The 14,413-nt window shown below is 41.6% G+C and overlaps 1 protein-coding gene across 1 annotated transcript in view; it reads left to right on the plus strand.

Moving 5' to 3' along the window:
• LOC144822104 (sterol 26-hydroxylase, mitochondrial-like) overlaps positions 1-14,413 on the plus strand; it is a 183,544-nt gene that overhangs the window by 121,491 nt on the left and 47,640 nt on the right. Inside the window, exons 5-6 of the mRNA XM_078679229.1 lie at positions 12,044-12,241; positions 12,866-13,029. Of these exons, the coding sequence (XP_078535355.1) occupies positions 12,044-12,241; positions 12,866-13,029 (362 nt within the window). The remainder of the gene's footprint in view (positions 1-12,043; positions 12,242-12,865; positions 13,030-14,413) is intronic.

A 14,413-nucleotide genomic window follows, 5' to 3' on the forward strand; every position in this document is an offset into this window, starting at 1 on the left:
CACACCTAGGACATTGTATCTGCCCAAGAAGCAGTTTTTACACCTAATTAAGGTCAAGCTTTGGTAGTCCAGCTGTCAGTAAGCTAATGTTGATTATCCTACTGGAAGAAGAAACGGGTAAAAGCTGAGTTTCTAAAAGGCCCTTTTCCTAAATGTGATCAAAAATATGACTTTACAATTCAATTGGATTATTCAAGTATTACAAATAGACTTTAAAATACTTTTGTAGTTGTTGCCTGTCAAAAGTTGATTATTAAAGTTTATAACCTGTACTTTGTAATTTCTAGGATTCTACCACAGCCCTGCCAGTGAAAATACCTTTTGGCGCCTAGTCACTGGAGGAACTTGCCCATTTAAATTTTACACATGTTGCAACTTTAAATATCAGACACCCTACCTTGTGGGCAAAAAGATATACTTAGAGGGGATTTACTAATATTTAAAAGCAGGTTTTCTCACCGGTCAAAAGGGGGTTGTACAGCAGATGTTAGGTTGCTGCAGTCATGCTACACATGGTAAGCCTGAAGCCATGTAGTCACTGTGATTTTAGTGGGTAGCACGGTAAGTGCTAAAGTCCACAAGTGACACTTGCCTTTCCATGCCATTGGTGTATTGCCTGCACCATGTACTATGGCCTTATGGGAAAGCTAAATATGCCAATTATGGATAAGTAATTCAAACATGTTTAAAGGGGGAGCACAGGCATTTAACTCTTGTTTAGCCAGAGTTGTTTGCACAGAGTTCTAAATTCAGCAGAACAGGGCAAAAAGTGGGGCGGTGGGACATCATGCAAAGGTGGTCATTTCCTACATTTCCTTCATCTCCAGTCCCTGGATCTCTGTCTTCTAGTTCACCTAGAAAGCTAAATGAGAAGACATTAACTTCTTATATGTGGTTATAAAGGAAGTGTAGATGAACGAGCTCTTCTTTAGAAGGTTGCTCCTGCAGAGATATCATACTTTCATATTCATACACCTTCCTAGAACTCTTGAGGGGACCCCCTAAATGCTAAGGATTTACCTATTCCATTGTCTAGAATATTGAGGTTACACGCTTAACACTAGAGAGACTATGTTCTTGGGAGGCCATATATGCTGACTGGTTCTGATGGGCCCAACAGCATCTCTGGAGCTGGTGTCAGGCAGTTCCTGAAATGTGTTTATCCGACTAGGCAGGCTAAAGTCTATGCTAGTCAAGATTCAGCAGTAAGAGTTGGTGGAGCTGGAAGAATGAAAAGGAAGGGGGCAGGTATTGTCTAAGCACTTCTAATGGGCCATCCATCTCTCTCTTCCTTTCACGGATGCCTCTTCCTATAATCTACATACCGTATTTTCTGGCGTATAAGACGACTTTTTAACCCTTGAAAATCTTTTCAAAAGTTGGGGGTCGTCTTATATGCCGGGGTCATTTTATAAGCCAGCGAATATAGCCCAAACCCTATATTTTAAAAGGAAAAGTAGGGGGTCGTCTTATACGCCCAGTCGTCTTATACACCAGAAAATACGGGTATCTGTCTAGGAGGCTTTTCCATTCTCCAGCTTGTCACCCACTAATAAACAGAATATTCAAAATGGATTCACGGCTAAAAGAAAGTGCTACTTTTTGCATAGTTACCCTCCATTTTTGTGCAATTTACTGATGTTTTTGATTTCTGCACACTAGAGCACTGTTTTCTAGTCCCCAGCATAGATGACCTGACCCTTAAAACTATAAGGTAATACCTTTTTGTATGGTCACCCTAAGCAGTTGCACTGATGCTGTTACTTTTTCAATTCTGAGAGTGCGCTGTGGCCTGATAACCAGACCTCAGTGCCAGTACCCTGACCAGTACCCTGACCGCAAAATGCGTATGTTACATTGGCTATACCCGATTGGCATGGATTAACTTTCCTGTAAGTTGCTAGTATATGGTAGCCAGGGTACCCAGTACCTATAAGTTGCAGAGTCAACCCAGGGATTGAAGCACTGGTTGTGCCACCCTGTTTGTGACAAATGAAAAACCAGACTCTAGGGGCCAGATGTAGGTAACTTCTATTTACCGACTCATAAATACCGAATTTTACCGATTCGGTATTTATGAATCGGTAAATATGAAGGGGTGAGATGTAGGTAATTTTCAAAATGGAATTACCGAATCGGTAACATTCGGTATTTACCGATCGGTAATGCCCATTGATTCCTATGGGCATTGAAGCCCATAGGAATCAATGGGCATTACCGATTCGGTATTTACCGAATCGGTAAATACCGATTACAGCAAGGGTGCAGGGGGTGTCACTTTGACACCCTCTAGCACCCCAAATACAGGCATGTATGCCATGTGGCACACAGACATGCCCTAAGGTGCATGCACACCTGGATTCGTTATTTTACCACCCAATTGGATTGGGTGGTAAAATACCGAATCTTAAGGGCCTGTGGCACTCTGTGAAGAGCCACCTACATTTGGATTTACCGAATCGGTAAAAATACCGATTCGGTATTTTTACAGAATCGGTAAATTTACCGATTCTGTAAAATTATGGCCCCTACATGCCGAATCATAAATACCGGTCGGTAACGGCCGAAATCGGCCGTTACCGACCGGTATTTTGGCTCCTACATCTGGCCCCTAGTCTGCCATTGCAGTTTCGAATTTGTAGTCCAACTTTGTTGTTAAAGCTATGGCAAAGTAAAATGTCCCTCTGATACATGGGTAAGTCACCCTTATGGCTGGCCTACCAAGCCCTAAGGCTGGGTGCAACATATACCATGGGCAGAATATGTATTTAATGTGTTCTGGCAGTAAAAACGCGAAAATGTCGTTTTTAATATGGAAAGACTTGATGGCCCCGTTGGCAAATACAGAGTTCCACACTGACCCATCTGCTGTGCTCACTCCTGAACGTTGCATTCAAAGTTGGTACTCAAAGGTATCAAACAACTTATTGCATTAAGCCCGACTTGATTCTTAAGTTGAAATTAATGTGGCAAGGAGCATTGTGCAACTTTAACAAAGTTGCCTCTTTGTTGTCCTCAATCTCCTGTGCCGATAATGGTGACACAAGGTGCTTGAGCCTGAGATAGCTTTCTGCCCTCCTAGGGAGACATGCAAACGACTCTCAGGAAAGAAGACAATAGGTGCCTGCACTGGACAGAGATGTTACCTCCCTCCTGCAGGAAGTCACATGAGTGTTGGCCAAAAAAGGCGAGCTTCAAAGCTGAAGCCACCTTTGATGAGCAAATGGGGAGCTCTAGGGAGAGGGGCATCCCCATTGTATAGGCAAACTACCTGGCAACTTGGAAGGAAAGAGAAAAACAGTTGTTCAACCTCTTTTCAGGGCTGTGTCATCCACTTGGTAGCCACACCTCTGAGTTGGGATAGGGAACTCTGGATGCCGAGAGAGGAGTTCTGCCATATTGGGAGTGAGCAGAATGGTGCATCTTGGGATAGTCAGATATCACACTAACAAGGAAGTTGTCATCCGGAGGGAGGGAACTTGGTAGCCCATTGGCCACCAACCGTATCCTACCCAGAGGGCATTATCTGAGCATAACCTGTGGCATACAGACTTTAAATCTCGACTGGACAGGAAGAAAGACAGTCCTGCGGCACCGTAAAACGGCAAAGAGAGGCTGGACCGGCGCTGACTGCAGCTGCTGAACGTGGTGGCTAGCAAAGAATGAGGGACTGTGCCTGCTGGGTCCTGTTCGTGGAGAAGTCCTCTCCAGAGCCCAGTCAAAGCATAGAGACTCCAAAGGTCAGTTGGTTCACAGCACAAGGCCATTTCCCTGCTGGGGAAAGTTGGTAGCTCAGAATCTTCAGACCACTGCCAACCACTTCTATGGAGCACCAGAGACCAGGACCCGACGCTCAAAGATGCACCCGAGTAGCTGAGCCCGGGAGAATCATCAGAGTGCAGCTTGGTTGCCCAGAAGAAGTTATCACCCAGGGAAGGTTTTGACATTGGTCACAATACCAGGCGTCTGGTAGCCTAGTGATGAGTGAACTTCTAACAGTACCCAGAGGACTTTGAGGGACGTTGACCATGTGGCCAGGACTGACTCTCCCCCACAGAAGACCCCCTGTTGACCGCATCACATCCACAGCATTCATTAGCATCTTCAGCATCTTTCATTCCTTGCATCGCTTCCATAAGATTACACTTCAAAGGGGATTAAGTGCTTGGTACTTTCTGGAGACTGTTTCACCTGTGGAACTGATTCTGAAGATTTTGCTGGTCCCCATGACTGTCTCCCTACTGGAGTCAGTTGCTTAAAGTGAGATTAGGTGACTGAAATAAAACAAACCCAACGTTTTGGCGAAAACATTTCAAAGAGTTAAATTTGGTGAATTTGCCAGTTGCTTGTTGGCGGTTGAGTTTAATGCTTTGATTCACTATACCGTGTAAATTCGATATCTCCAGAACCATCCTGTGGATCTTTTTTGTTATGGTGTCTAAAAATACATACAAATACTATCTATTTTTATAAATTGCTGTCGGATTTCTTGATTTTCTTGTTGATTTCTTCAATTGTTTTGGTGCTTTTGAAATGCTGTACACTTCTTCCTTTGTGTACACCTTGCTGTTTAGCACCAGAGCTACTAAAGGTTGAGCTTAAGGTTTGACAAGCGAAACGTACCGAACTTAAAGGGTTTGTTAAGTGTATTACATGGTGAGGTCGCACAACCATACCATATAATACACCCCACTTCCTCACAGCATCATTTTCCTTGACCCAATTGGCATATCTAACATTTCAGGAAGTACAAGAAATGGCAAGAACATTTAAATCTGTGGACTGCAGCACATAGTGTGGCACTCACTAGGCTGGCAAGTAATACATGGCTTTACAAGTGTAGCTTGACTGTCACAGCTTAGAATGATGCAGTGTGGGATAGTTTCAGTAAAGCAAAGATGAAGTAATGAAAAAAGGGGAGGGTTTGCCCTTGAGGATTTTTTACCTATTGGTTAGAAAATGTCCAAGTGTTTTCCCACCCTCTGGACATGAATAACAGATGAGGAAGAAGTCTGTTGTCTGTAGCCTATGTGGAGACCTTACTTAAACTACTCGCACTTGTACCCAGACTGAGAAGTCAACTGCCAGGGTCAGTTGGCTTACCTTCTGTGTGGTTACAGGAACACAACAGGCCAACAATCTACAAGAGGCATTTCCTAACTGGACTGCACTGGTGACCTCTGCTAGGGTGAGTCCTGGACTCTAAATGTTGTCGCTGCGGCCCTTGAAGTCTTAGGCCCTGAATGAATGAATGAAACGGATCTTATCTTGCGCAAAACTTAGCCCAAAGGGCGTCAAGGCGCCTAAATCAAATATAACAGCTAAGCCCCCTACAATACACTCAGCAGCATACTCTCATTGATAGGCCCTCTTAAAGAAGAAGGTTTTGAGAGCTATTTTAAATAGCTCAATTGTGGGAAGGGTTTTTATATCAAGAGGGGTAGAATTCCAGAGCTGAGGGGCAACCACGGAAAACGCTCTGGCTCCCCATCTGGCTAGTTTGAAACGCGGAACAACCAATTGACAGAGTCCCGCAGAACAAAGGCCTCTAGTAGGAACGTAGCGCGTAAGAAGAGAGCCAATGGCACTGGAGGAACCTTCTGTCACCGCTCTGTAAGCTAAGCACAGAATTTTAAAAGAGATTCTGTGCTGCACAGGTAGCCAGTGGAGTTCTTTCCTAGCTGCAGTAGCAGAGAAGGTTTTAGGAAGGGCCAAGACAAAACGAGCTGCAGCATTCTGCACAACCTGCAATCGATGCAAAAGGCTTTTATTGACTTCCGTATAAAGGGAATTACAATAATCTAATCTCGATCCTACCAAGGCAACTGCAACCTGCTTACGAGCCTGAAGGGAAAGATACCCACGTATTTTATTGAGTATCCTAATCACACCCCAGCAAGTGGCCACGGTCCTGTTGACTTGGAGGGAAAGGGAAAGCGAGGTGTCGAAAATTACGCCAAGGTTTCTGGCAGATTGGGAGGGGGTGGGGCAGATGCCAAGAGAAGATGGCCACCACTCACTTGACGAAGCATCTTGGTCCTTCCCAAAGATCAACACCTCCGTCTTTTCGCCGTTCAGTTTCAGGGAATTTATAGTCATCCAGTCCAGGCCCTCATTACAAGCAGCTCGTAAATGGCGTGATATTTATCGCATCTGGTAAACCATTGATTGGGTAAAATAAATATCTCCTGAGGGAATGACATGCCGATTTTAGTGCTTAATGCACCAAAATCTGCATGGATTGGTTTATACTGGGCGTTTTTCCAGATCTATTCCGGCAGGTCAATCCTGCAGTTATCTATCAAAGGACAACTCGGAGGGTGTGGTAATTATCACATAATTCGTAATACAGATCCCTGTGCAAACACCTGTTTGCTTTGAAATCAGAATTTAGCCCAGAACTTGTAAACAGGGCCTTAGAAGTGGGAGAGGTGTGGCGCCGCGGCCAGGGCGACTGACTCCGGAATCTGGGGATCACGGTTCGATCCCCGGCTCCGGCAGCAGATTAGCCCAGCACCATGTGACTCTGGGCAATAGCTTGCTTAATCTTCCCGACGGCCCCCAGCGCCTAGAGACCCTTACGGGTGATTGTGCGCTTTACAAATGTGGATTATTATTATTATTATTATTATTATTATTAGAAGTGATTAAGTAGAGCTGCTCCAAAAAAGAAGTAAAAGTTGGGACATAGTCATTTTTCGACCTCCGGTGGACTCCAACTAAACCTACAAGGCAATCTCACAAAGGCGTGACCTTAGCGGCTAAGAAAATCAGGTTGGTCCCTTTTGACTGCAATGGTGCGTGGGTCGGATATGCAAAGTTGATTAGGCCAGGGCTCTGCTTTTCTGTCTCTGATGCTCTGATCAAGAGGCCATCCAGCTATCCCTTGGAGTCACTCTAGAAGTCCTGGGTTTAAGTTGAAGAGCAGGTCTCAAGCAGTAAGGCAGACTCCTGAGAACACAGGGCAAGCTTCCCTGGTGCAGCAAGACAGTGCTCTAAAGTACACAACAGGCCACACCAATAGGCAGTCCTCTGAGAGTCCTTCCACATGTCAAGGAGTGAACTGAAGAGTGTGTCTGTCCAAGGGTCCTCTTTTTATACCTGGTGTCCACTTTGAAGTGAGAGAAACATCTAGAGGCTTCCCCCCACAAACGTGTCTGGAATTCCCTGCCCTGGTCCCAGTCGGTCTGCCTCACACACATACAAAGAAATTCCCACTAGCCTACTGTGCCTGCATAGTTTTTTGAAGTGCAAGTCTGGTTGCTCACAGCTCCGCCCACCTCCTGCCTTAGATGGCATTATTGAGGCACACCTAGTCCTTCGATTGTGTGGGTATCTGGGAGTAATATTGACAGACCAACTGCCACTCACACCTAGTCAGGTGACCCAGGAACAGGCTGCAAGCACCAAATGTATAGGGCAGAAAAATGCTACCGTTCTAAAGGTGTCATTTTCAGAATTGTGTCTCAAAATCTGACTACCATTAAAGATGATTTTAAATTACAATTTCTCAGACCCCAAACATGACTTTCCTACCTATGCCCAATCAAGTTATCACTTATTAAATGTAATAAGGAAGCTCAATGGTATCCTATGAGAGAGGTAGGCCTCTCAGTAGTGAAAAAGGAATTTGTGAGTTTTTTACTTCCAGGACATGTAAAACATAAACGTCCATGTCCAACTTTTTAAATACACTGCACTCTGATATATGGGCTGTTTAGGGCCTATCTTAGGGATGACTGACATGTATTAAAAAGTAAGTTTTAGGCTTGTCAAAAGGGTTATTTTGCCAAGTCGAACTAGAAGTTTAAAACTGCTGGTAGGCCTGAGACCTGTTTTAAAGGGCTATTTAATTGTATAGTAAAATAAGTGCTATAGGCCCACTACTAGCATTTAATTTACATGCCATAGCTATAAAGTATACCACTTTTCTAGAGACCTATAAGTAAATTATATATACCGATCCGGTGTAAGCCAATTTTAGCATTTTGTAGGTCGTGAGCACAAGCACTTCAGCACAGCAGTAAAGTGCACAGAGTACTAAGGCTACCAAAAACCAGTTCAGAATAGGAGGGGAGAAGGCAAAACATTTGGGGGAAGACCACCCTAAGCTGTACAGGTATAACAGGGCCAGATTTATTTTCTTGTGGATGGCCTGTTCCGCTAGGACGATGGAGTAAATTACTCTGTTTCCCTGGTGGAGGGACTGGCCACCAAAATTATAAATGAGAGGCAAGTTTTCACTCCTTTATAAAGCATTGCAAGGAACTGCCATCACGGTGGTTACTGGCAATTCATTTTGCTGTTTGTTGCAGGGCTCTGTCAGGAGGATGGAGCCCTGCACCAGGCAGCTTTCTTTTTTTTTTTTAACAAAGCAGGATTTTCTATTTAAAAAAAGAAAATGCTCCCCTAATATGGGAGTCCTCTAGCATGGCAAGGAGAGCATTTAGCAGTTTTCAGTGCCCATTAATGCCAGGATTTTCCTGGTGGTGATAGGCAGTGAAAAATGACCTCTAATTCCCCCCATCTATGTCAGGTGGGCAGAATTACAGGTCTGCCTACCATGCCCTTATTCAACAGGGTTGTCAGATGCGTTCAATCACATCATCTAAATTCGGTGGGTGGACAGCATTCCTGGTGGTAAGGATACTTAAATCAGGCCCCAAGTACAAAGGTAAAATATTTGACAATGTTGGCCCATTAAGTTTAGAAGGCCCCAGGTGCATCGTGGTAAGCCTCAACCTGGTTAAGAGGACTAATATCAATGTAATGTATTATTTGGAACATCATTTGTTAAGAAGGTTGGAATTTTCCCTAAACGTTTTTGTAAAAAAAAAAAAAAATGTTATTTTTCCCACTCCTCTTCATATATAAATGTTATACTGTGGAGAGATGGCATATATATGTATTATATTGTATGTTTATGTTTTGGGCTAGTTGAAGAAAATTGTGTTATATTTTTTGTTACAATTTTGTTCAATAGTTTTTTAATATGTTGATATTTAGATAATATAATTTCTGTTTCCATAAAACAGCCCTGCCGAAGCGAGAAACAAGTGTTGGTTGGTTGTGGATTTTATGCATTTAAACGGAGAACTTTGAATAACATCTAAAGCGAAGAAGCTTTTGAAATTAAAGACTTTATATGGACTTCTACAATGCTCTATAATTTAATATGTTGTGAATCTAACCCACTACACCCATGTTTGCATTTTACCTAGTGTTTGTTGGTCTGGCGTTGGTATTGCAAATGTGACTTCCCCCGCCATAAATCGATACACTTTTCTACAACGTTTGTTAGACTAGAGTTGGAATGGTAAATATTCACCTACCCACCCACCCACGTGCACACACACAGTGGGTCGCATTGTAATTGCAGTGTCGGTCGGAGGCAACTCCGACCGACATCGTTATCAGGCCCAGTGTATGTATTTTTCCCAATTATTGTAGGATTGTAGTTAGAATAATGTATTTATATTTGGTTATTTTTGTTTTATGAATTTGAGTTAGAGTTTGGTTACCACATGTTACTTTATCATGGAAATTTTGATCATACTTATTTTTTTAATGACTTTTTTCTTTTGGTTATTTTTATACTGTTTTGTTTTTAAAACTATTTTCTTATATTTTAAAAAATTCAATCTTTGTTACATATTTTCAAAAAGTATTTTTAAAGGTTTAATACATGTTAAATATATTTTTACATATTTTGCAAATAGTAATACATTTACATATTTATATTGTGTTGCATATAACATACATTAATTTATTTTTCTTAAATATTATTTGTATAGTATAATTATTTTAAAGTTTTATATACATTGTTAAGAATACTTTTTCAAAGTTAATCAAATAATGCATGTTACCTTTTAGCATGTATTAGATATTTTTAAAATGTTACAAAATAATTTGACTGTTATTTTAAATTAACATAATGTTGAATTAAGTTAAATACTATACCTACCCATATCATGTTAATATTTTGGTCCAAGATATTTTGGCAGATGTTTTTGCACTTTACATTATAAGCATGTAAATTTGATATTTTCATTCTTGATAATTTTGTACTGTATTTTTGTAACACAATATTTTTTAGATTGATATTGTGTTATAGAACCAATATGCTACTGCCTCTGGTAAATGTACTAGCCGGCAGTAGTGATTACTAATACCTCAAATAGGTCAGAGTACTTTATTGTGCTGGAGAACTGGTACAAACGGGACTGAAAAATGCTCGGGGCACTGGCACTTGTACGCGTCTTCTGTTGACTTCAGATTACAGACTTTACATACTTTGGGTCAGACAGCAATTTGCACCACATAACCAAAAAGCTCCACAAAAGGCAATAGTAAAAAAACTCTCCACATTTTATTGGGGTATTTCATTAATAGAGAAAATAATTTTCTTGCGGTCAACAACAGTGTGCAACTAGCACATAAGTCCTTCACCTCAGCGTACCTGACACAATGTTCAAACAGACCCAATCATGTCATAAACAAAAGTTGATTTAATATTAGATTAATTATAAACAACAGATAAAGATATGTATTTGAGACAAATTTACATTTTAATAAATTGAACACAGTAGTAAGGACATACTAGATACCATTATTGTGGATAAACTTGTAATATTATTCTACATTTAACTTTATCTAACACAATAGCACAATCTTGTTCTCAAACTTCCGACCAAGAAGACGTCTCATTCCTCTTTTGAATATGACTTAGTTTTTGCTGTTTTGTCGTCCAAATCTTCTCATTCCTTAATAGTTTCTCAAAAGCAATTCCTGCTAGACTTTGAACAGCATCATTTACTAGACTACAATGACATCTTACCCTAAAAATATTCAAACATAGATTTCAGTATGCTGTCCGACTTTTGGCTGAATTGCTTCTAGCACCACACTCTCAGGAGTTGGATCTAGGATCTAAGGACAAGATTACTAAAATACTGGTTACAGAAATTAGTTCCAAACTGCGCCCCAACATTTTGTGACAAATCTTTATTTTTGCATTTCAGTGTATGAATGAATAGATCCAATTACAAAATCTTCATTGTGTAGCAGAATGAATATTATTTAGACCATACCTTTTTACAACTCCCTGTGATTGACTTCAAACACAGGAATGGTGGTTTGCAGGGAACAGCAGACCACCACACCCATGTTTGCATTGCCAAATAGGGAACAGTTTTTCTTGTAAGCAGCTTTGTTCCCTGAATGAATGGTGCAGCTTTGCAAGAAAAAACATCTATTTGGGCAAGTCGGGGGAAGAGGCAAAAGATCTCCTGGACTGCTGCCTACTCCCCCCGAGGCTGCGGACATGATTCCTGAATATGTTTCCACCTCCTTTTGAGGTGGTGACAACAGATTCATATTTTGCAATTGCAGTGACACAGTGTTTATACCATACCCAATCACAATAGGAGGGAAGGCCCCTTCCTAATTATGATTTGTTATGAATCAGTAACCCATTTTGTGACCCTGCAATGCTTTATCAAAAATTCACAACATGTGTTTAATACCTACCGAAAATCCATTTTGCAGTAGATAAACTGTTATTTTGCAACTTACAATGCTTGCAACTGTAAAATGGCTTTGTTCATCTGACCCTATAACCCACTAAGGGCTGCAAGTTGAATCCTTAGCCTGTATAACTGTAAAGCTTGAAGTCCTGGACCGGAAAATGCATACATCCCGAAACCTGCAGGTTGTTAAGGACATAAGAGTATTTTTCCAAAGAAGACCTTGTCAGGGGTCTGACTTTAAGAAAAAAGTCAACCGGTCAAACATGCTACCAGAGTGCACTGGGAGTTTGCTTTTCCCAACTTGTAATTGACCCAAAATGTCTTTGTTGGCAACTGAGGATTTTATTGAGTAGCTAGATGGGTTGCATCTGTAGAAGACATATTGAAGCAATTGAGTATTGTGTCTAGACCCAAACAGTATTAATTATTAGTTGTTGTTCCTAATTTTACTATGTTGAAGTTTGGATTGGGGCTTCTATTGTCTAAAGTTGATAATCCACCCATCCTGCTGACAGGTATCTGCACCGTCCTGTTCGAGGCTCGGCTTGGCTGCCTGGAAAAGGAAATCTCCCCGGAAACTCAAAGGTTTATCGACTCTATTGGCCTCATGTTGAAAAATTCTGTCTACACCGAGCTACTGCCCAAATGGACTAGGGAAATTTTGCCGTATTGGAAGAACTACCTGGAGGCTTGGGACACCATCTTTGATTATGGTAAGGGGAAGACTCCTAAGAAGTGTCATGTGTGGGTCGTAATTGCATTTAAATAACGCTTACTTCCCCTGATGAGTCATCAAAGCGCTTTTTTAGTGAGTAGCACGCTACTCTGGAACCCATAAAGGATTAGTGGTGAATTAGTATAGTGAAAATATGAAAGTAATTTGAGTGTTGGATATGTTACTCAGTTATTTGGATTGAGAAGGATAGTGGAGGCAAAAAGGTTTGCATTTACATAGCACTTGCTACCCTTGATGGGGTGTTGAAGCGCTTTCGGCGAGTAGCACGCTACTCTGGAACCCATACAATATTAGTGGTGAATTAGTATAGTGAAATATGAAAGCAATTTGAGTAGTGGATATGTTAGTCAGTTATTTGTACTGAGAAGGATATCGAATGTGTAGAAGAGGTAAAAAAGGTTTTGCATTTGTATATCGCTTGCTACCCCTGATGAGGTGTTGAAATGCTTTTTCTGTAGGAGGAGGGGCATCTAATGTCAGGAACAACAATCTTTTTTTTTTTTCTTCCAACTGCCGCAAACCTCAAAAACAATAGAAAAGGTATTCGGTGAAGGCGCTGTGAAGCGCTGGAGTCATCTGAATCTTTACTTCTTACCTGTAGGCAGGAAACTGATCAATAATAAGATGGAGAAGATCCAGGATCGATTGGACAGTGGGCAGGAAATGCAGGGAGAATATCTCACTTATCTACTGTCCAGTGGGGCATTGACTCGTGATGAGGTGTGTGGAAGCATGGGGGAGCTGCTGCAGGCTGGCGTGGACACGGTAGGTGGACCTATGGCCAAGAGACACATTTCTCACCAAGGAACAAGACACTTGAAGAGTGGCAAACAAATTTAAAATGTTTAGTAGAACCTTATTGAAGTACAAGTTCACTTATCTCTCTCTCTCTCTTACATTCTCTATCACTCCCCTACTTGCATGGCATCTGTTAAATTCTAAGCAAATAACTATTGTTCAACACTTTGATGGTTTCTAGTCTAATTTTGTGTGGTGGCCTGTCTTGCTTGCACCATGTTTCTTTTTCGCGTAGCACATTTTCACTGGTAAACGTGTGAATTGCATGATTTTATTCCCAACAGGAATTTATTTTCATTGTAAATCTAGATGAATGTTTACTGCATACCATGTGTGCCCATGCGTGCATAAATTTACGTTAATCACAGATCTCCTCTCCAACCAGGACCTCCATAAGCCAAATTTAGCACAGAGTGAGGAGTATCTTTTGTGTCCCCACCCCTCAGTCCAAATGCGTAATACTTGAAACATCCTGACCCACTCAAACAGCAAACCCAACACCTTAAATTTTAGCTTGCACCTAAATTGAGCTACGGTCTCAAAACTTTTTTTTGTTGGTCACACATTATTGTCATTACCTTTTTTTCATTTATACTAAAATACAAATCTATATATAAACATATATATATGTAACCAAAAACGCAGAGAAGCTTGAGGCCGCACAGCACTGCAGGTGAGTAACAACTCTATTTAAACCAAGCAGGCAGCTTAACATCCCTTTGAAGTCCATGGCCTGACGCGTTTCGATGCCGCTGTTTGCACCTCCCCAGAGGCCGTGCCAGCGGAGGTGATTTGTGGCTACCGCCTCTCCCCTGCGTGTTTCCGTAATAGGGGGCTTCAGTGCTTCACCTTTGGTGGCCGTTCATGTTTAAATGCACGCTAGGATTTGAGGTCTCATTTTGCCAATTAACGCCCTCTAGTGGGTTACCTGCGCTGCAGCTAATTATGTACAATTTTGATCACACAGTGGTGGTCCCCACTGTATAGTTATGTCAGTGTTTTGATAGGTAGAGTGCTTTGAGTTTCACTAATAACTTTGGTGCTTCACTAATAACGTTGCTGCCCTAAGAAACACTTCATCCACTACTTCCTAGAAAGTTTTGGAGTGTTCCATCAAGCGCGGCCACAATGTGGTTTTTCCATATTAATTCCCTTAGGACGTTTGGGGTTTTGCAATAGAGAAAACTGGCTGAACGCAATTACATCTGTTCTGCCATTTTGGAGACGTGTGTGTTTAAGGAGGTGTTCTGGGTGGTCATGAAGAAGTTAAAACAAATTAGTGTTATCTAGATGGTTGGTCCCTGGGATGGCCCACAGGGACATTTATTAAAAAAATGGGGCCTTCAGGTGT

Source organism: Lissotriton helveticus, chromosome 3_1, assembly GCF_964261635.1.
Source record: "Lissotriton helveticus chromosome 3_1, aLisHel1.1, whole genome shotgun sequence".
Classification (NCBI taxonomy): Eukaryota; Metazoa; Chordata; class Amphibia; order Caudata; family Salamandridae; genus Lissotriton; species Lissotriton helveticus.